Source organism: Xiphophorus couchianus, chromosome 5 (assembly GCF_001444195.1).
Source record: "Xiphophorus couchianus chromosome 5, X_couchianus-1.0, whole genome shotgun sequence".
Taxonomy (NCBI): Eukaryota; Metazoa; Chordata; class Actinopteri; order Cyprinodontiformes; family Poeciliidae; genus Xiphophorus; species Xiphophorus couchianus.
In genome coordinates this window covers 23,673,425-23,695,782 of record NC_040232.1, presented here as the reverse complement: position 1 = coordinate 23,695,782, position 22,358 = coordinate 23,673,425, and the positions used below count along the sequence as shown (strand labels likewise).

Below are 22,358 nucleotides of genomic sequence, written 5' to 3'. Positions count from 1 at the left end.
TCACTGGGTGAGAGGTGTTGTAAAAAAAAGTTAACCGTTTTATTTTTTGGAGTGTAGGAGGAAGGCGGATTACCGGATGAGAACCGTTGCATGTGGTGCTAACTGCACCGTGTTGTATGTTTATGTTCATCCTATCGTAAAACATCCAGTAACCCAACGAGACAGGATTAACAGGAAATAGAAAGAAAACAACACAACAGAAATTATGATGCCTGCAGAAATCCAACCTGAGACACTTCATTTAAACATCTTCAGTTATATAAAAAATAAGGTAAAGTCTCCCTGAGGATCTTTTACAGTTCAAATATTTCTCCATGACTCCAGAAGCCAGCAGTAGAAGCTTCTTTACTCCAGTATAGACAGCTTATTAATGAACCTCTGTGTTCCACACCTATTATTATTATTATTATTATTATTATTATTTTATTTTATTATCTTTGAAACCAGAGTTGGGTATTTACGTTTACTTGAGTAACTTTTTTTTTTTTGTTTCTTAAAAAATGAACTTTTAGGATCAGTTTTACTACACTGTACTTTTTAATTTTAATTTTATTATGAAGTATCGCTACTCTTCCTTGATGAAAATTTCTGGATCATCTACCCACTGAGAGTAACGTCACTGAATGAACAACAAACGTGAATTAACCAAACGCATGAAGTTTTTGTTGAAGTTTTCATTTTTAAATAAATTAATTTGGAAAAGTGTTATGCTATGTAATTATGCTATTTACATGAATTATTTTCGTTTTGGACTTTAGACTACCAAAACTTTCACGGAGCTTTACGAAAGCTGCGCAGTTCGCTCATCGAACACAAGGTGTCACTGTTTCCTTTTGAAAGTTTTGTTTTGCTCTGTCGCCTGAATCACGTGACTATTTTCTATGCGATGAAAACTGCTGTGGTCTCACAAACCCCCTCAAGTTTCACGCTGTAGTAGATGAAGAATATCCAAAACTCACGTGTTACACAGCGTACACTCTGCTGCTTCAGTGTTTGATTTTTTTTTTTTTTTAAATATATATATAAACCCATCTTATAGAATTTGTTTTGCTTCCAAAATCAAATATATGCATCTTTCAACATTTTTCATTAAATATTAAATTTTTTTTCTTTTTACTGATTTCAGCCTTTGCTCCTCACAGTTCTAATGGGTTCAGTTTATAGTTTGTTAAACCACTTGATTCATTCAAAAGAGAAATAAAAGTTTTTTCATTCAGTCATGTTACTATGATGAACATTAAAGTATTTTGTAGGAAGCTCACAGAAGTAGAGCACTTCTGTGAGCGTGGGAGAAAAAATATGTTGTTTATAAAGATTTTTACTAATGAAAATCTGAAAAACGTCACCCTCTTTTAGAATGATGACCTAAGTTAAAGTCAGGTGTCACCTCGTCTACAAACACAGATGTTCTGTGAAAGCCTTTCATACGGTAACTAAGGTTCATTAGTTACCGTAGACCAAACAGAGTCATAAAGACCGAGGATAAAATCTGCTTAAAGCAGCTTATGTCATAAAATAATACACAGAGCTTTGTTTGGAGCTCTGTTCGTTCCATCTGCTGGTTTTAGGAAGTATAAGACCTAAATGAAAATGGAGCTTTGATTAAACGTAATAAATCGGAGCATATCTGTGTTTTAGAATGGCCTAGTCAAAGCCCAGACCTAGCTAAAACAGAGAATCTGTGGCTAGCTTTAAAAATGCATTTTCTCAAATGCTCTTCATCCAGTCTGAGATCAGGTTAATGTGCAGAGCAATTGGCTAAATTTCAACCTGTAGATGTGCAAAAGCTGAAGACGACTATTAGGTTAATTGATTGCTATAAATGTCCCTGTATTTGTGTGTGTGTGTGTTCATGTGTTCGCGATTGAGCTGATCAGATTTCTTGTCCCAGCTCATAAATACTAAAAACAAACCCAGGAAGTAAATCTGTTGAAGGCGTTTCCATTTCCTCTGCTGTGGTGAGAAACAAACCATCAGATCCAACTTTTAGGTTTTTGTTATTTGTAATGGTGCATTTAGAAAACGCTGAAACATCAACAGAAAAAGTAGAAATGACAGAACAGACAGACAGATAAATCATAAATATTAAATTAACACGTTTTTGCAAAGTACAGGTTTTATATTACAGCCTTTGGTCTGGATCATGTCAGGTGGAAACGCCCCTAAAGTCCTGCTTATTACATCTCATCTCCACAGACTTACACCATTTGCCTTCACACATTAATAAAGAACATTTTTATATCACCTAAAACTTCTCCCATGATTACAACTGCAGTCTTTTTTTTTGCATAATAAATCAGCAGAATGGAAGGCAAAACGAAACGGACCGAGCACCTGGCACTGCAGAGGCACCTGAGCCCTTAACGCCTCTGGTTTGGCATCGTTGATGTTTGGCACATGAGGGTGGCTTTGCACTTTCAACTGGATGTGTGTGGGTGTGTGTGTGTGTGTGTGTGTGTACAGAGGAGCGTTGCAGAAAGAAAAAAAAAAAAAAAGAGCCCTGTGCAGGAAAACATTTGAGTCCCAGGCGTCCAGTTCCAGGCTGCCACGGTAACCGCTGCATGGCGACGGACTTACATTCCACATATTTACACAGAAACAGTGATTTATTTATGAAGGCGGCCTGCTGAAGGCTCCACAGCCTTTAGAGAAAAAAATAAAAAATAAAATAAAATAAAAGTTTGTTTCCAAAGTTCTTCCAGCAGTTTCCACCTTCTGGTGTTATTGAGGCCAGTGGAGTCATCCCGGTTCAGGCACATGGGGGCTGAAGCTGCTATGAGGATGAGGAGGAGGGGGGCTCTGGGAGGCTGGGGTCTCTCTTCCTCTTCTTCTTCTTCTGCTTCCTGCTGCAGGGTTTGCACATGCAGCACAGGATGCAGGGCGACGCCAGCAGGAGGAGCGGAGACGTCACCAGGACGATGATGCTGACCCCCACCAGGATGCCCACCACCTGGTCCACAAAGACAAGCTGGTATGAAACATGCATTAAGCCAGGGGTGACCAAAGTGCGGCGCGGGGGCCGCTCGTGGACCCCTGAAGGATTTTTTTGTGGCCCTTGACCACAGTTCTATATTAAAGCAAATCTGGACTGCAAGTGCAGGTGGTTGATGCAGATTTATTTGATTTTGTCTTTTAGGTGATATTTTCTCAGAAAAGAAAAATTTTTAAAGGGGCAGAACTATGTATTTTCCAGGCACACAGTGTCTGGAAAATACATTTTATAGCACAATCAGGTAACTATGTAGCCTTCAGTTATAAAAATATTTGAATACATCAAATATAACTTAAAAGAAATCTGACTCCTTGTTTTAGCACCTTGAAATTGGGTCTGTGTCACTTCTCAGCAAGTTGCTGTCTTAACACGCCATCTAATTAAACATGTAACCATGAGCATAATGTAACAGCTTAGAGGCTAAGACATTGAGACTGAGGCAGGTGTTACTTTTTAATCAGGACAGAGTAGTCTACTAGCATGTTTATGTGTCAGAATGGTCCAGTCAAAGTAGAGGCCTAAACCCAATTCAACTTCTGACGATAAATTTAAAAAATATATTCATAGATGCTTTCCATACAATATGGGCTTCACTTATTTTAGATCCAAAATTGGCTCTAAGAAAAGAAGAAGCATGCCACACTTTTCAGATTTTATTTTGTTAAAATATGTTCATAGTGGTATATAATTTTCCTTTTAACATCACATTTATCTTCTACTTTGTCACATAAGAATCTAATGAAATATACTGGAGTTTGTGACAAAACATGAGAAAGCTCATGTTGACGTGTCCTGTAACAAAGCTGGAGGTTGGAAAAATATCACATATCTGCATATTCTCAGCGTTCTGGTCATCTGGGTCATCATCGTACTTGCGTCTAAATTTAGAGCATGTTGAATAAACACAGCAGCCCGCATGTCGAAGCAAAAACGTGTACGGGCAAAACAACAGAGCTCAGAGCTGAAGGGAGTTTAGAGCGGAGAGCGGGACGCGTCCTGTTCACCGCAGGGCGGAGTTTGGACGCTTGCATAGGAACGTAGGACCTGATGGACGAGGGCCGAGAGCTGTGCTTCTTTGGCTCCAAAATAAAGAGAACTGCGTCATGGAAATTTTACTGTTCTGTTTCAATTTCTGTGGTGAGAACTTGTCTCTGACAAAGAGCGGAAATGAACTCTATAAAAGCTGAAGAAGGCTTATGATTCCAGGCTCAGAACCTGGGCGGCTCACACTCCTGCCTCTGAAGGCTAATCCGTCCTAACATTGAAATGGAGGAAACACAATGTGAGCTCACCTGCGTCCGGTTCCACATCACAGAGGCCCTGGAGTGTCCCAGCTTGTTTCTGCAGGGGCCCTTATCGTAATGCCTCAGGAAGATGTCCCCCTGCAGGGAAACACGGGACGTAAGCTCCAGTTAAAGAAGAGTGTGTTCAGAGCCGTGCAGAGCTGGACAGGAACTAGTTACACTGACACAGATTTACATCAGTACGTTTTTGGCAAAAATGGTCCTCTTACTACGCTGTACTTTTTACTTTTACTTAAGTAACTTTATTATGAAATATTGCTACTGATTTGAGTAAAATGTCTGGATTCTCCACCCACTGGAGTCACTTCACTGAAAGAAAAACAAACTCGTTTTAATCAAAAATTCACCAGACACAAACACACGCCTGCAGTTTTTGCCAACTTTCATAAGTTTTATATTGAAATCAATATGATTTGGAGAAATGTTTCTTTTTCCTGATGTTGTTATTTTGCAATTGTGTTATTTATATGAATTGTATTAATTTTGGTCTTTAAAATAGCACAGAACTCTATATTTTGCTGCGTCTGAGGATGATTTAAATATGAAATGATTCATGTGTTCATCAGTTTGTACTCGAGTTTCCTTTTTACCAAATACTTTTTTTTACTTTTACTTGAATAAAAACATGTTGCAGTAGCGCTACATTTACTCGGGCCCAATCTTTGGGTACTCTACCCACCTCTGGAAAGCATGTCAGCAATTGTTCTGTGTGTGTATGCGCGCGCATGCGTGTGTGTGTGTGTGTGGCCACTCACATCCAGATTCTGCAGGCAGTACCAGCAGAAGGTGTGCTTGCAGCTCTTGCAGAGCATCTGTGCACAGCCCTGGTTCCTCTCGATGTAAACGCCACACATGGGGCACTGCTTGATGGACGCCTCCGGGTCGCTGCGGAGAACGAGGCGGCGTCGGGCACACAGAGGACCGTTATTGTCATAATTAATCAATTAACTGGAAAGCAGCAACAACAACAACAAAAGGCACATTCTGCATATTTTTTATTTAGCCACTGAAGTTGTTTTATATATTAAAAATACATTAGATGATGCAAAAAAAAAAAAACTCCCCAAAATATTTTGAATCCTTTTTAAAATAAAAACTGTATTTTGTTGCCTAACGTGCAGCAGCGGCATTCTTTCAGTGAGAGATTGATCAGTTGCAGTAAAGGATGAATCTGGAGCTAAAACAAACTTCTAAGGTCAACATGTGAAAATCTCAGGACTTTCTGCTGGACTGAACATCAACACAGCGTGTTTCTGATTCACTGATTAATAACTGACTAGCAAAAGTTGATGAATAGATTTTATTTTTTAATTTTTTTTTTCCAGAACGTGAACTGGGTGAAGCTAAAACGACCACTTGAATTTTATGCAGAACATAATTACATCGAAAGATTTTTTTTTAATCTTAAATGCAAAATGGATGTGTTTTTTTTAACGCTTTGGCTTAATTATCGCTCCGACTATGTTGTTCTTTCAGCAAATTCCCTTTTTCTGAGTCTGCATTCTCCAGTTAACGATGAATCGATCACTAAATTAGTTCACGATAATGCCGATAATCGATTCACCACGATTAATCGGTATTCCGTTTTCGGAAACGTGGGGCTTTCTGCACTCCCGTGACGAAACTGTGAAATCTGGATTTCTGGAGGACTCGGGACTCGCTCTGATTGTTCAGGACGGCGGCAGAATCAGGGAAGGACTTTCAGAGTCTGTCGCTCTGCCGGGTCGGCCATTGTTCTGATTACTGTGGATTTAGAAGTTAAAGAGGAAGAAACCTGAGCAGTAGAGCTGTAAAGATACGGAACATAAAAGTAAAACAATGAGGGAGGGAAGAAACCATGCAGGGGGAATCTTTGGGGTATTTTAAAAAATGTAGGAGTTTTACAACAAAGCTTCTAAGTGAAGTATGACATTGTTGAGCTAAACTCTGTGGGGGAATTTCCTTCACTTTCTTTATCTTCCTCAGCACTCGGCCTTCACTGCAGCCTCTAACTAACCCCGTGGCCTCCAGGTCTCCTCCTCCTCCTCCCTTTGGCACAGAGACAATGAAATTCCAGTTTAACTCAGTGACTCCCTGATGACATCAGTCAGGTTGGCACAGCCACAGCAAGGCAGATTATGCAGCTGTACGCTAGCACACTGAAGGCTCTGCTGAGGAATACCAAGCTATTAATGCTGAGATAATAGATTTATTCAGCACAGGTCCCATCGCTGGGCTCAGGGAAAAACAAATTATCTTTTTAACACTCTCAGTGTGCTGGATATAGCCGTCGGACTTAGCTTAAGTTGTTTTGCATAGACATGCCAACACACTTCACTTTTCGGATTTTTCTTTTGATTTTTCTTTTTCATAATCATGTAATCTCCCACCCATAAAAACACTGCAAATACACAAAATCTTACCAATTATTTTTGACCTAGTTTCTAGCGCAAATATCTCAATTAGACAAAACTAACGTTCAAGTTACGTTTTCAGAAATACACAGGAGCTTTTATTAAGTCAATAATTCTTGAATGTAGGTAAAATAGTACTAAATCATTGGCAGATTATTTCACTTATAACAGGACATTTCCTCATGCTATAAGTGAAATAATCTGGCTGTGGAACTAGACTAAGGAGTTCTTGATCTAAATCAATCTCCTACGTCTGTATGTTAGTTTTGTCTTATTTCCAGTATCCTGAGATATTTGCACTAGAACAAGATATAAAAAAATATTCAGTAAGATTTCGTGGTTTTTTGCACAAAATCTTTTTTGCTGATAAATGTCACCAGTTTTTTTTCTATTAATGATATTAATGTCTGTGTGTGTTTTGGTTTGTCCACTTTCAATGTTGTTTGTCAAAATGTTTCATACTTCACAGATATTCTTGCTGCTATCCCAGAAACGTAGTTTACATGTTCAAAACACATTTTCAGTGAATGTTTCTTTTCTTATTAAAAAGAAAAATAGAAATCTGAAAAGTGGGGAGTGCATTGACATTTCTATGCAGAATAATTTAAAGCTCAGTCACCGAGAGCATTAAAAGCATCATTTGTTATTTATCAAGATATTTGGGCTAGGAACTAGATTCAAAATAATTACTTGTGTTTTTGCAGTGAACACGTTAAAGTATGTGATTTTAACATGACTAAATGTGAAAAAGTTTAGAGGAAGGAAAAACATTGGCAAGGTGCTGGGACGTTTTGAAACTTCTTCTATGAGCAGCTGAAACCAAACCAAGTGACTGACCTGCTTTCAGGAGACAGTGGGGGTAGCATCATGGCCTGGCCCTCGGGGCAGGTGTGGCCCTCCAGCCAGGGGCCTCTGCAGCTGGAGCAGAAAACAATGTGACAGGCGGGGCAGGCCACGGCGCCGGGTCGGCCCTCGGTGGTCGCCTGCACACTGCACACCGCCTGACATTCAAGCACCGGGCACCACGCTTTGCTGGGGTCCAGCTTCACACCTGCAGAAACACACGGACAGGAACATATCATGCATAATACACAGAATAAAAATATTCTTTAACATTTTCATCCCCTGTCTTGTTTCCAAACACATTAACTCAGCTACAGGACGAGCTGCCACTGTATTTTCTAAATAAATGCAGAACCCAGGAAAAACATGGAGAAAACTGTGGAGACTGCAAAGAAAGAAACAAAAATCTAAAATAAGAATCACTGAGACTAATATTTGGAGTTGGCATGGCTGCATTCAAATAAAACATATTTGTAGGGTTCTGTTAGGTTTGATGTGTCTAACCTGTAATTGCTGCTAACACATTCTTTTACGACAAAAAAAGGGATCTGATCATCCTGTCCAGACAACTTTAAAACATTCACAAAATGAACCAGAGGATTTATCAACCTGAGTGAACTTTAAAGGGTGAATAATCTGTTTTTCATGTGAAGCTGCAGATTTAAACCTGACAGTGAACACCCAGCAGCGCTGGACTTCGTCTTCAGTTGTATTCTGTAATCTCGGAGGATTACGTCAGTGTAAATAAATACTCCTGTTAGATAGTTTTGATTGCTTAGCAGTTACAAGTAACAATGGATAAACAAAGCTTCAGTTTAGCAGCTCCTGTTTAATACAGTGGTGCTATAGAGCTACACAAACACATTAGCATTCCCATGCTAGCAACTGTTTGCTGGACTATAAAACTGAGCAGTTCCCCCATATTTCATTTTTTTTGTTGATGTATGAAGTTATAAGACAGGCTTAGACCAGGTGGAATAAATTTGGAACGTATTAATTTATTAATGTAAATGTGCCAGAATTAGCTAAAATGCTATTTTTCAGCTGTTGCCTCTGGACAAAGAGCATTTTGTCTTTCTAAAATCAAAGTTCATACAAAAGAAGTTTATAGTCACTTAATCTTTTAATTTGAATCTGGATGATCTTTCTATAAAGCAAAACTATATCTAAGCTGATGAATTCAACATTGTTTGCTAGCAGAAGCTAGTCAGAGGTAGTGCTAGCTATGGTGTCCAGTATAATATTCTGTTAAATCTTAAATAGAAAGTAGTAATCAGAACCTAACACTTCTATCTTTCTATTTTGCAGACAAAGTGTTAGATGTTTTGAGGGAAGTAAAATATTTATTAAGATATTAAAATAAATGGTCTATAATGACGATAATATACAGCAGCATATTGTAAGTATCAGCTAATATGATGGTGCATTTACAGCCATATTTAATAAATGATATACTTTCAGATGAGACTCTTTTGTCAGAGTAAAAATACCTTCAACCTAATCCCTGCGAAAACAAAAAATCGTGTCGAAATTTTTACTTAGTTTCTTCTGTTTGGGCATTTAAAAACTTTTTGTCCAGTTCTGAATGACAAAACTAACTTACATGCAACTTCTCAACAAGATATAGTAGCTTATTTAAGTAAATAATTCTTAAATATTGATAAGTACTAGTTCCACAGGCAGAAATTTCACTAACAAGATTTTTACACGTTTTTGTCCATGTTATCAATGAAGAAAGTGTACTAAGATATTTGCACTAGAAGACTTTGTAAGATGTGACATTAAACATACTTCTCATCCAGAGCACATTTATGTATAATTTATTTTATTGGTCTGATATAATATTCTAGTTCTTAATGTGACTTCATTACTTGTAAGTGGAAAATCATCATAATTAAGGCAAACATCCATTTGTGTGTAAGTAAGCTATATAACGCATTTCATTTAATGATGAGGTGTGTGAAATAAATTAGACTTTTCAATAATATCTTTCAGTTATTACTTCAAGTATTTTCCAGGCTTTTGGAAACTCCGGAACATGTAATGTTTTATAATAGCTGTGAAATTCATCACATTTTATTTTTTGCATTTTAGTTTTGTGCGTTTCTTTCACCATACGGAGCAGCGAATATCTGGAAGAAATGGTAAAATATTGAAAGAGAATAAGAATAATGCTAACATTCTTAAAGGTGTGTGAAGTGACAGTTCAATTGGGCTAAAAACACTTAGCTCATTATCAGTGTTACAATATTCACAATTACAATAAAAGTGCAGCTAGATGAGACGTAAGAAGCAAAACTGGAGGTAACCGAGAACAAAACAAATTCACATTATTCTTTTGAATATAATTTCAGAAGAAAACTATGTAAGCCACATGATCACATGTGCATTAAAAAATGCAGTAAGAATATTTGAACGTCAGTTTGTACTTTTACTATGAACCATGACGAAGGGAGTCGTTGCAGCCAAGCAGCACAGCGGCCAGTACTTTGACCTTTGTCTCACTTCCAATAATTCGAGTCTCATGATCCGCAGCAAGAGTAAACAATACCAGTGATTGGCTCCACAGCGTACTGTTACCGTACAGCTGGGAAGGAGCAAAATACACCTTCATAACAAACTGTTCTTGGCTTGCAAATCATAAATGTCAGCAGAAAGTTATGTGAACAGTCTCACTTCTCAAAGAAGTTCACAGAATGGGCAAAATTATTATTGTTATTTATTTATTTTTATTTATTTATAATTTTTTTTACAAAACTGCACAACGAGGAAATAAAATGTTAAAATGACTGCATGTTTATGTTCTGGCATTTTAATGGAACTCAGGGTAATACAGTTATTTCTTTAAAAAAAAAAAAAAAAAAAGAACAGCACACTGTGCAGTAATAATAATAATGTAGTTCTAATGTTATTTTGGGCTTCTAGAAGCATCCAGGATGTGGCAGTACTCACCTCTCTCAAACTTCAGGCGCTGGTACAGCTCCACCTGATACGGAGCTGCTAAACTGGCGACCTGCAATCACAGAGAGAGAGAGAGAGAGACCCGAGTCACACACCCAACACACAGGTGTTTAGATCCAGGTGTTTTTCAGATCCATTCTGTGCTGGGCTGCATTTGCCACTAAATGCATTTTGTATTAACTTGTTAATATTCATGTATGAATATGCTACTTGTTGCTGTGGTTCTGTTTGTTTGTTTCTCTCTCTTTCTCCAACTGTAGAAGCTAATTTCTACAAACTAATGTTCCCTCCCTTGTTTCTATCCTCTCCTCTAATCTACTTTAATCTCCTTTCCCTGGAAACCTTTTCCCCACCTTAACATTTGAAATAAACCCAAAACAATTTCTAATAAATATCATATAGACATGTTATGTTGTGACGTCGCAAAAACAAAATCCCGCCCCCCACCTTCCTGAAATAATTTTTTCTTCTTCTGTGGTTTTTAAATAATTTTGACAACTAAAGCACAAATACTGAAAGCTAAAGTGATGTGTGTGTCTTTTTTTTTTTTTTGCAAGACTGTTTTTAAGCAGTAGCTTGAGTCAGCCTGTTTCAACATCTCTTTTTCTGGAGCATCACTTTCATGCTTTCATCTAGTGTGTGGTTCAACATCTCCTCACTTTACTGTTGCCACTGAAACACATAACAGTTCACTTTGTAATATCATTAGAGCAAAAATATTGTCACCTTAGTAAAATACTGCCCCAAGTTATTTTTTTGTCAAAAGTGATTTTTTAATAAGAAAGAGGTGGTGAAAATATATTTATAGTCATAAAACATGTATGGTAAAATTTAGCAACTTATCGTTTCTTAAGTGTGGTTGCAAGACAACAAATCTGGAAATGTTCTGTGATTAAAAAAGGAAAAAAAAAACCCAAACCAAAAATGATGACTACCTGCTTTTTACAGACAAACAAGTTTTGTATACTATACAAATATGTAAGATGGTAGAAATACTATACAAATATGTAAGATGGTAGAAATAAATGTATCCATCCCACATTTAAATTAATAAAATATGTTAAGCGTAGCATACTTCCTGGGTAGGGTGGCCTTCCGAAGTTTAGGGGAAGCGATTTTCAAGGGACCCCAGAACCCACCCCACACAGCCGTCTTTGTGGCACAACTGTCTTAGTTTGGTTCTTCATGTGAGACATTCTCAATTTACAGGACATACCTCTGAGTCGAGCAGGGCTCCGGTTTTTGGGCAGGCCATATCCGGACAGGTGATTGGAGCGCCGCCGCCCTCCATTATGGCCAACTGGACGTACTGTTGCAAACACTGGAGGGGGCAGGAAATGCAGCAAAGTGAGATTTATTATATTTTGGTGCACCAATTGCAGTTTTCTGACAGAACACCGATCTTTAAAAAACCTGACATGCTGATTTTGACTTTGGTCGATGGCTATTTATTTATTTTTTGCCTAAAAAGTTGTTAAATATAGCAACAATGACCCTGTTTAAACGACGGCCATCCATTGAACGTCGTTTCTGTTAACACATTTACCTACCAATGTCCTAATTACAATCTCCTTTACACAGAAACAGTAGAGATGTGAACATTTTGTAATACTCTCACCGTGCCACAAGTTGGCGCTATGGTCTTTAAAACTCTTTACCTGAAAGCCACCAAAACTAATCAACGTTCAAGATGGCAGAGAACCTGTTTCTATGGACAGACGACTAGGTTCAGCTGTTTCCTAACATGACCGAGTTAGAAAACCACCAAATTTTTAGCCATTGTTGACATTTGCTTCTTCTGTGATTTTTAAAATTATGGGCAGCCACTATGTGTTCATCTTCTGATTCCAGTCGTTCTGCGCATGATCCAGGGATTCCCCAGAATTTAAAAAAAATCTATTTTTGTCTATTTTTTACACAACGAAGACCAAGACGTTTTCAAACCATTGCACTCTGAAACCTGTTATCAAATTGAAGCATTGTCAGAGAAAACATTTGTCATCGTCAGGTAAATGAACAACACGAACGCAACAAAACATTTCCCAGGGTTTCTATAGGTTTCACCAAGTCCAGTTTAAGACCATTTAAGATCATTATGAATGGAATTTAAGACTTGCACCTCCACATCACCAGTCATTGGACGCAGAGATAAATTTGCCCTTACCCATGACAAACGCAAAACGATACTTTGCCAGCTAGCTAGCAAGCGCATGTTAGCAGTGAGTTACCGGTAGCCTCAACCATAGACTTAATACATTTGTTGTATCATTGTTTAATTATAATGTCTATTGCCTCGACCGTCTTGAGTCACAGAATGCAGTGCAGCTGTCTGAAAAACTTTTCCTGACAGAAAGAAACATTCATACATACGAAATAAATAGTCTTGCCAAGACAAAATTTAAGACCTGTGATTAACATTTTAAAGGCCAACTTACTTTAAAATTAATTTAAGAGATTCTGAGGCCTTAATTTTAGATAAATGAATTTAAGATTTTTTAAGGACCAGAACACGTGTAAAAAGGACCAAAGTCACTAAGATGGCAACAGTGGGGTGACTGGTGTTGACGTGACCTGGTGGGCGGGTCCGTCGGCAGAGCGAAGCTGATTTTCAGACCTTTGCGAATGTAGATAAGATTGGTGGATAACATTGGTTTCACATGTCCAAAATGATAAAATCTGGGCCAGTTTGTAGCGCTGGCCCAGATTTGCACCCCATGTCTTATGCACTGCAGAAGACTCACAAATGCCACGCCTTTTGAAAAACAAAAAAGTCATCATTGCATCAAAATAAAATAACAGCACGTCATCTAGAAATACAAAGGAAGCAGTCAAGGAAATGAAGTGTTGTGAAACCAGGGCAGTTTATAAGTCTGACAGAAGCTTTTTTAGCGCCCACATGTCAAAAGTCACATGTTGCCTCAACTGTGAATTCTAGAAAGGAAGGAGGAACTGCACAAAGATTGCACAAATACAAACCAGTTTGAGGAACAGAAGAAGAAAAAAAAAGTCATTTGAATATTACATTTCTGTGGAAGAAGACAAGCAAAGAGCCTGAGTGGAAGTTTGAAATGAGTTGCTAAACGGGGTGGGACCAACGCGAGCCTTCTGCCATCTGACAGCAGAAGGCTCAAGGTATTTGTGATTTACACAACAGAGACAATCTGAATGTACTGGCTCCATTTCATTTTTTCTCCTTCTTAAAACAAGGCCATATGTAGGCGTTGTTTTGGTTTCTGTGACCTTATGCGTCCGAAGCCGGGGGAGCTGGGATAGAGATTAGCACCTGGTTCCCTCTGACGGGAATCCACTCCGTTTGGAACAGATGGGACGCCAACGTCTGGCCTCCACTCATAAAGATTACAGCTCTGTCTTCTAAAGATAGCGCTACCGATCTCGTAACAAGTGTGAAAGCGAAACTCCGCCGATGACTGGGTGCCGGCGAATACAGTCAGCAGCTGGGAGCAATCTGAAAAATTCCACGGACGAGTTAAATGGAATCAAATAGGCGAGGGAGTGCCAGAACCTTCATCTCACCAAAATGGAAACGTCTGATATGTGCCAATAAACGGCTCTATTTTAGGGAGCAGAAACTGCATAAAAATAATCACCGAGTGCGTTTGTTTTGGATCGTTTTTGGAACACCGTCGCTGCCAACACTGCAGCAAAACAAGAGCGCTCTGAAATTATATGCGGTAATAACACCCTGTTCTATTTACGGTGCTCTTCAGGAGTTTACGCACACTTACTGCTGAAACCAGAAGTTTACATACGCCAAATAAAAAGACATGCAGTTAACTCAAACAAGTCGGTTAACCTATAAGACGTTTCTAAAGCCACGACATCATCATCTGGGCGTTTAAGGAGATAAAAATCATTGTGGATGTAAACTTCTGACTTTAAAGAAATAAATGTCTGAAATATTATTTCTCTCACTGTGAGACATTGAGCAAACAGAAATAATTTAGATAATTAGAACTGATCTAAAACAATAGAGGATTGGTCTAATTTAATTTCAGAGAATGAGAGACGTGTCATTTTATAGGGTGAATGTGAACTTCTGGTTTCTACTGTATAAGCACTGATGTCAAATTCATTTGTGATTCTTTAGTCATGCATTTAAACAGTTCTTCGTCAAGGTGAACTGATAAGAAAACACACAGCTTCAGCGACGATAAACACAGTAGATAAAGGTCTGGGTCAGGTTAGGAACTTAATGTGCAGCCTGCTTCCTCTATTCCAAAACCAGGTTTATTGTGTCCCGTTGTCAAACACAACTGAGTTAAAGCTTCAAACTCTACTGCATGGATTATGTTGAAAGTTAATAGAATTTAAATGAACTCCAGCTTTTTTCAGAAGAAGAGTGTTTTGGATGTGCCGCCTTGACTGTGCTGGAAGATTGTTATTGGCCACAGTGTGTGGTTTCGCTGGAACTTAAAGCTGCAGTATGTAACTTTTACAGAAATAAGTTTTTTGTTTTTTTTCCATATTTGTTAAAACCGTCGCCATGTCGTGACAGTATGTTACGGACAGATAATCTGTGAAAAGATCAATCTTCTGCACCTCCTCCCTGAGCTGCTACTGCCGTCTGAAGAAACGCACCATTCCTGACCAAAAACAACTAATCAGAGACAGGAGGAGGGTCTTAGTGCTGTCAATCAAACTCTGACACGCGTTGCTAAATGTGCTGACGGCGGACAAACAACTTACCATTGCAGTTCAGTTTTATCCTTGTGTGTATTCTGGAAAATCCACAATACATTCAAACAAGTGCACCAGATTCTCTTTTCAAATTAATAGAAATTGGTTCAAATGCATCACTAAAGAAGCAAAGCCAATATGGCAATTATTAAAAATGTTTGTGAACTTCTGGCCCGAAGCTTGTACGCTGTGAATCCCAGAATCCCTTCCTCAGATCAGCATCTGCCCTGAAGTCGGACATGTCATCGCCGCTGCTTACCGCTGTACAGAACGTGCACTTGCAGCCCTCCAGCTCCCTGATGACGGCGAGCGGCTGCAGGCTGAGGCACAGCTTGCAGAACACATCCTGGCTACTCGGGGGACCGGCGGCGGCCATCACTGGTGATGGATCCCTGGCTTCCAGGTGAATGGAGGGACTCCTGCTGGCCATGGTGGGAGGAGGCAGGGTGGCTCTAGGCCTTCCGCTGGCCTTGATGATGATGATGATGATCTACGGTCGCCATGAACCTGGAAGCAGAAATGAAACGGATTTATGCGCATACAACTCCGCTTCCTTCCTCTTTGGACTGATTCTGGAAAGTTTACCAACTCTGACGGTTTTCCATGTGCCTGCATTACCACCTCTCCCAATATATGATGCCATCTTTCAGGCCAGAGGTTTGTATTTAGCAATCCTAAAGTTATTAGGCATCAGTTCAATCATTCTGAGTGTAAGAATTAATCATATGTTGTGTCATCTCTACTGTTTCTTGTCCTGTCCGAGAAACGGCTAAAAATACAGTTTAAGAGTAGAAATCAACATTATGCTGAAAATTCTTGGGGATTTCTGTATCACAGTCGAGGTCCTGTTTTCTAAATTCTGTTCTTTTTTTCTCTTTTCAGTGAACTTTAGTTAGAGGAGTTCACAAGTCATTTTGACCAAGTCCAAGTCAAGCAAGTCAGTGAAGTCAACGACAGAAACTAAAATTTTCTCATCAAATCCCCAACATCCACGTCACCTGACCGCTAACCCTTTATCGCTGAAGGTTTGGTTTCCAGTACAGTATTTTTGTAATCACCTTTCAGTCTAATATTTATTAAGTTATGTTTCAATTGTTTAACATTTAATTTACCAACCAAAAATCTGTTGAAAGCCGATTGATGTTATTTAGAAAATTGTTTAAATCTAATATTTTAGATTAGAAATATAAATAGACGTTAATGTTGCAAAAATAATAAGCGTAAGTGATTAAACCAGTTAAAATTTTATTTCCAAATGAATCAAACAATCTGTCTTTATAATCACTAAATTAACAACTTTTTATCCCCACCTTCACATTGTCCACTTGTTTATATATTGCACTAAATGTTGTCTGGCGGCTCTTCTTTTTAATGATATTGGGAACTATTTTCTAAATCCAAATTGTTCTCAACCATAAATAATAATGTTCAAATTTAATAATGTTGAACACTTAGCTTCGTTCAGCACTTGAACGAAGCTAAGTGTTGTAAGTCATGAGCAACATTAACAATGATAACATTTAAAAATATACACAAAATAGCAGGTTTACTCAAGAAACACTGCACACTATCACATTTGTCCAAAATATACTATAAAATATATTTGTAAAGAAAACACAGAGCTTATTCTAATACATACCACAGTAACAGACATCAACAAAAACAGGGGACGAGCTATCAGTTACCGGTTACTACGGTAACCACCCACTGCCAAGAGCAGCATAACAGAACTTAAAACACCAATAAATGTCTAAAGAAACATTTCAAAAAATAAAGTCAAAGAACAAATAAACTAATTTTGACAAACTTCACATTTACAACCCTGTTACACGTTTTTTTGTAGATAAAAACGTAACACCGTCACGTCGCCGCGTGCGTGTTGGGCGTGGGCAACAAGAAATCCAGTTCGTTAAAAATCATTATAATGAACAATAATAACGTTTAAATAAATATGTGCGAAGCTTAATAATAGTGAAGCAATACAAAAGTAAGAAATTTGCTCCAGAAGATGAATCTATGCAGTCTCCCCTTGCCATGAAGACCTTGCTCTTACCAAAAGGCAATTCCATTATTTAGCAGAAAAATCAGTAAGTCCTTGAATAATGATTTGTAAGAACTTATACAAATCATTAATCAAGAACTTACTGATTTTTTTTCTTCAGCTCTTAAGAAAATCAAGAAAATGGCTGCTGAAGCTTTGTCCCTGTTCTGTTTGTAGCTTAGGTACAGTGTGTCTTTTTAAGTGAGAGGCTGTTTAAAAGGCCCTTGAACATAGGAAGTGGTTGGTGCTGTGCAGCGCTTCCAAGCTCGTTGTGTACGTGTTGCCGGCGGTGCAGGGCTGAGCAGCGTAATGTGGGCCATTCTGGCCACAGACCTCTGTGAGGACAGCTGGGGACGTTCAATAAGAAAAGATCATCAAAAGCAAAACCTAAAACATTCCTGTGCAAATGTTGACGAGTTCCAAATGTTTGAAGCCAATAACTGATTTTTGTGGGGTGTTTTTTCTTTTTTGTATTGCCATAACAGGCTGACCTGGCCTGTCTTTGAGGTTCACAGTTTACAATGTAGATACGAAGCAGATCAGGTGAAACGTTGAGCTAAAAGCCCAAACAGCTGAAAAGATGAGCTGTCCAGTCTCATTGATCTTTGCTCCAAACAGCTGGGTGCCTATTTACATCTGACACGGGGAATGAAATCTACCCTCTGGGCGAAACCGGGTCCATTTATGTGTGACCTGATTATGTGGTTATTATTTGCCTCTCAAGTCTGAACATGGATCTGGGAATGGCATCAAACCCGGCTTAATCACCCTTGGGAAATCAGTAGGGTTTGGCAAATGTTCCACTCCGTGACCAGGCTAACTACTATTAGCAATACAAGTGACGCAAGTATCATTTTACATGTTCACAAATAGAAATAAAGGCACACAAGCTGACAAAGTGCAAAAATATAAACTGGATTCAGCCCATAATGGATTTTGGGGTTAAGGTTAGTGAGGAAAAGCCATTTGTCCCTGTTAGAATTCTCCCTTCAGAGAGCTTTCCTATCCCAAGCTGGGGACCTTGAAGTATAAATTGTGTTTTAAAATGTCTTGACCAAATAGTGGTCCTTGTACACCTTATTGTCTAAAAGAACAAAAACTTGTTGCAAAACGTTTGAGATAAAAGCTCTCTCTTCCTCCGGGAACCAGCTCAGTCGAGTTTAGGTGCAATTTGGAGGTGTGTGCCCTTCTCACCAGTTGGAGAACTGCAGTGCAGCACATCTTGCTTGTGCAAGGTGCCTAAAAGCTGTCGATCTCATCCAAACTCTCATGCACTACAGGTTGACACACCTCAGTCTATGTCTTTGTAGATAAGCTAACATATTGGACGTGTGGTTGCTAGCATGAGGAATGTACACTGCAAATAGCTTGACTGGAAACGGTTTTAGCCACTCCGCTTGTAACGCTTTAATCAATGTACTACAAAATGAAGGGTAGAATACGTTTTATATTATACTTCAGGCCTAACCCCCAACAACAGCCATATAAAGAGTTTTTACCTCATAAAGGGTTCTAGATGTCATACAAAAGCATTCTTTCTTGGTAAGAAAAACAGATCTTTTGTTAATAGTTGACAGAGGGTAAGATAAGACTATCTTGGACGATAGATCCAGACCATCTCCAAAGGACAGAGCCCCACCCAAACAACAAATCATTCCTCTGTTTTCAAAAAAACATGAGCAATAATGCCGTAATCTGAGATTTGCACTTAATCCCGAGAAGGACTGCGGGTTGGACGCGGAAAACAGGGTCACACAGGAAGCTGCTGTGTTAAAAACAAACTCTGCAGACCGAGCGGCTGCTGAAATCACAAACTGCCTCGGACACGCTGTGAAAGGTGGCAGGAAACTTCTGCAGCAGTTCGACCACTGCGGCCTCTTTTAAGGCCGAACGCTCTGTTATTGTTATTATTATTATTATTATTATGGGTCATTACTGATCTGCAGTTGCTTCTTTACATGCGGAACAGCACCTTTTCTGCCCAGTCACGTTTTAATTTCCTCCTGTACTCCCATGCGGACCAGCTGAGGCGTCTGCTATCATCACGCCACAAAGTCTGCTAGCTTGTCCCATCCTGCCTGGGCCCTACAACCAACTCTGTGGTCTCACGCTGGAAAATAACAGCCTTCATTCACTCTGCCTCCCTCCATGGAAACTCCCCTTATGTCATTATTAATACAGAGGAGCTTTTGTTCAGGAGAAACTTTACAGTTGAACTTGAGATAACATCGGTGGGCAATCTGTAAGTAGGGCAGAGCAGCTTCGATGAAGCAAACCGAAGGTGGTTTTTAAAAGGACCTGCGACTGCAGAATGCAACCGTATTTTAACGCAACAATGCACTCAGGCGGCAAATGTTGGACGGATTTCCATCCAGATGTCTGCAGAAAGGGCAAAACTTTGGATTTCAGCCCGGAGGCCTTCAGAAATCTGATTGCACCCGGCCCCTCCATCTGCAAACATTCCAGCTCCCACCACTGCTACAGAATGTCTTATATCGGCACAGGCTTGTGTGCAGACTGGGTTTTCTTCTGTTTGGATGAAATAATGATTAGTTACCAGTCGGGATGAAGGTCTGGATGGGAATGCTACACAAGCTGGAGGAGGTGAGAGGATTTTGGGGGGGCATCGAAGCGTCATTGCTGAGGCCGGGGATGGAAAACCAGATCAGCCTGGTGAGAAGCTGCTGCTGCAGCAGCAGGAGGCAGCTGTGTGTGTGTGTGTGTGTGTGTGTGTGTGTGTGTGTGTGTGTGTGTGTAGCAGAAATCATATGGCATCACTTTCACTGCTGTGTTCACACACGTCTGTGTAATTCGGAGGCGTTCTAACCCAATAATTTGAATGTTTATTTACTTTGAGAGAGACTGATACACGATCACATAACGCTGCATAATACTGACTTACTGAAGGAGGAAATGAAAGTGGAAATAAATTAGCGTCGATCATGTCTGCCACCATCGGTTGCTTGTATTTATAGCCACATGTATTTGACTAATATCATCACAAAAAAAGAAAAAAAACTGTATTTTTTGCGAATCCAAACTAAAGACATCTGCGTTTTTGAAGCTCGCGCTGTCACACAGATCAGAACCGCCAGACGTCTTTTAATTGTCTTTTTTTTTTTACATATATCATTCTAGTAGCTGGGAATGCGTTAAAGGAAGACCTACCTTGCCTGAGGTGTGGGAGCAGCTTCCAGATCCGCAGCAGCGGTCCTCTCAGAGGAACATATGTTGATAAAAGAGCCTGCCTCTGTCGTAACCTGCTGTTGGCCTGTGAAGCTCCCGCCGCGGCCCTGGACACGGTCTTCCTCACTGAACTGGAGTTTGATGGAAGTGGAAAAACATCGCAGCAGCCCCGCGGCTTCCCCCGTCAGGACCGTGTCTCCGTGTGGGAGCTCTGCCTCCGCGGTCTGAGCCCATCCAGGAAGCTCCGCTCGCTCTCCACTGAGCTCAACTCACGACTGCTCCTGCTGGCTGACTCGCTCAACTCGTGCTGCTTTCAAGGACGGTCCTGAAAATTCAGACTCTACGCGAGGTAACGCAAAAGAAAAAAAATTCCCCATGTCCCCTAGGGGGCTCCGTACCATTGAATATGCGTTTAAAAGGGCAGTTTTGTGTTAAAATTGACTTCTGTTAACTTTACATCGTGTTTATAATGTTAGTCCATGATCAAAAACAGACAAGGAGTTTTAATTTGATTCTTTTAGGCATGTTTGAGAAATCCTTTAATCTTCCTAGGTATCCATTCCAGGGGAGACAAAACGGTCTCTGCTCAATTTCTGACCTAGTGGGCCGCTAGGGGTGCTATAGCTCCTCCTGGAAAATCCACAGCACTTCCATAGAATCACAAAGAAAATATCAAATTATTTTCTTTTTTATCTAAGTTAATATTCTTTAATATGTGGTTGTTGTGGTATTTTCCTTGCTAAATGCAACTGATTAAAAGGAAATAATCTTGAGTGAAAAATTTTATTGAGTAAAAAAAAAAAAAAAAAATCCCATCTTGCAACAGGAAATGAACTTGTATGCCTATTTTCACTTCCGGAAAACATGTGAAAGGTGCCGATAATGAAAAATGCATCATTTTCTACAACCCAAATTTCCAGGAGGGAACTGTGGATAAAACAGAAAAGGTCAGATCACCAGTTTGGCAGTATTCCAGATATTTAAAACAAAAAACTATTCAACAATTTTGTCTTATGTGAAATGCTTACATTAGGATGCGTTTTGCAGCCATATTGTCCTGCCACATGTATTAATTAAATAGCAGAATACCACATATTCACTTTGCACTTTATTGATGACTGTTGTAGATGTCTGGGTTCTGCGTTGTTCTGTGTGTTCAGAACTGTAATAACAATGATCCTTCATACCTTCAGATCATCCTCAGTAAGTTGCTTTGCCTACCTTTAGCGTCTGCCGATAAGGATTTCTGGAGCTGCCACTGCTGACAAGTTCCCCTAACTCATGGAGCAAAAGAAATCTTTATTTCTATTATTCTCTTCAGAGGTTAATACTATTCTGAATTTTGGGTTAGGAGTGCTCCTGCCGCATGAACAGGGTGGTGTCTTATCTAGATGGTATACTACATCATGCAGATACCAGATATCTGCATGATGTAGTATACAGCAAATGTATACCACATCAAGAAACTGTTTGACGACTTAAGGAAACTGTCGCCTACTTGGGGAAAGTAGTTAAACAAGGACGTGTGCAGCCAATTCAAACGAATGTTTTTTGTTATTGAACATTACCCAATGTCAACAAACAAAAGGGAACTTATGAATTTCCTGCCTGGTGGGTTACTACCGCAGCTCCTGTCCAAACTTCTCAATTTTAGTTGCTCCCTTGATTAAACTTTCAAAAACAAAGGTTAAATTTATATAGTCAACTTGTTGTCAAGAGGCTTTTGAATACATTAAAACAATGTATTTATGTTGTCACTGCTGGTATGCTGCTACAGTATGATGGGAATGATGTTCAACATCTTGCGAGTTTCTTCTCCGTGAAGTTTAACTTGCACAGCGATACCATTCTGACATTAAAAATGAAGCATTGACTATTGTCCAGGCATTTCAACACACAAGAGCCATAATCCTATCACTTTTTGGATCTTGCTGCATTGT

At 39.3% G+C, this 22,358-nt stretch overlaps 1 protein-coding gene across 2 annotated transcripts; it reads right to left on the bottom strand.

Moving 5' to 3' along the window:
• Window positions 1-1,980: 1,980 nt before the first annotated feature.
• On the bottom strand, window positions 1,981-20,706 carry rnf144b (ring finger protein 144B). 2 transcript variants are annotated; one of them, XM_028016244.1, is made up of 8 exons: window positions 20,401-20,706; window positions 15,451-15,698; window positions 11,710-11,814; window positions 10,485-10,545; window positions 7,527-7,740; window positions 5,052-5,181; window positions 4,285-4,374; window positions 1,981-2,950 (listed from the first exon to the last, which is right to left on the bottom strand). In XM_028016244.1, exons 2-8 carry the CDS (start codon window positions 15,619-15,621, stop codon window positions 2,774-2,776), a joined length of 948 nt encoding a protein of 315 aa, XP_027872045.1. In that variant the 5' UTR covers window positions 15,622-15,698; window positions 20,401-20,706; the 3' UTR covers window positions 1,981-2,773. The 2 variants fall into 2 exon arrangements, with proteins under 2 accessions (XP_027872045.1, XP_027872046.1); XM_028016245.1 differs by lacking the exon at window positions 20,401-20,706 and adding an exon at window positions 16,831-16,902.
• Between the last annotated feature and the right edge of the window lie 1,652 nt (window positions 20,707-22,358).

Bases quoted from the DNA above. Each gene is read 5' to 3' on its own strand.
- rnf144b (XM_028016244.1), bottom strand. From the start codon at position 15,621: ATGGCCAGCAGGAGTCCCTCCATTCACCTGGAAGCCAGGGATCCATCA. The intron at 5,182-7,526 runs GTCAGTCACTTG...CGTTCTCCGCAG, and splicing joins CCACTGTCTCCTGAAAGCAG to CGACCCGGAGGCGTCCATCA. The intron at 4,375-5,051 runs GTGAGTGGCCAC...GTTTCCCTGCAG, and splicing joins ACTGCCTGCAGAATCTGGAT to GGGGACATCTTCCTGAGGCA.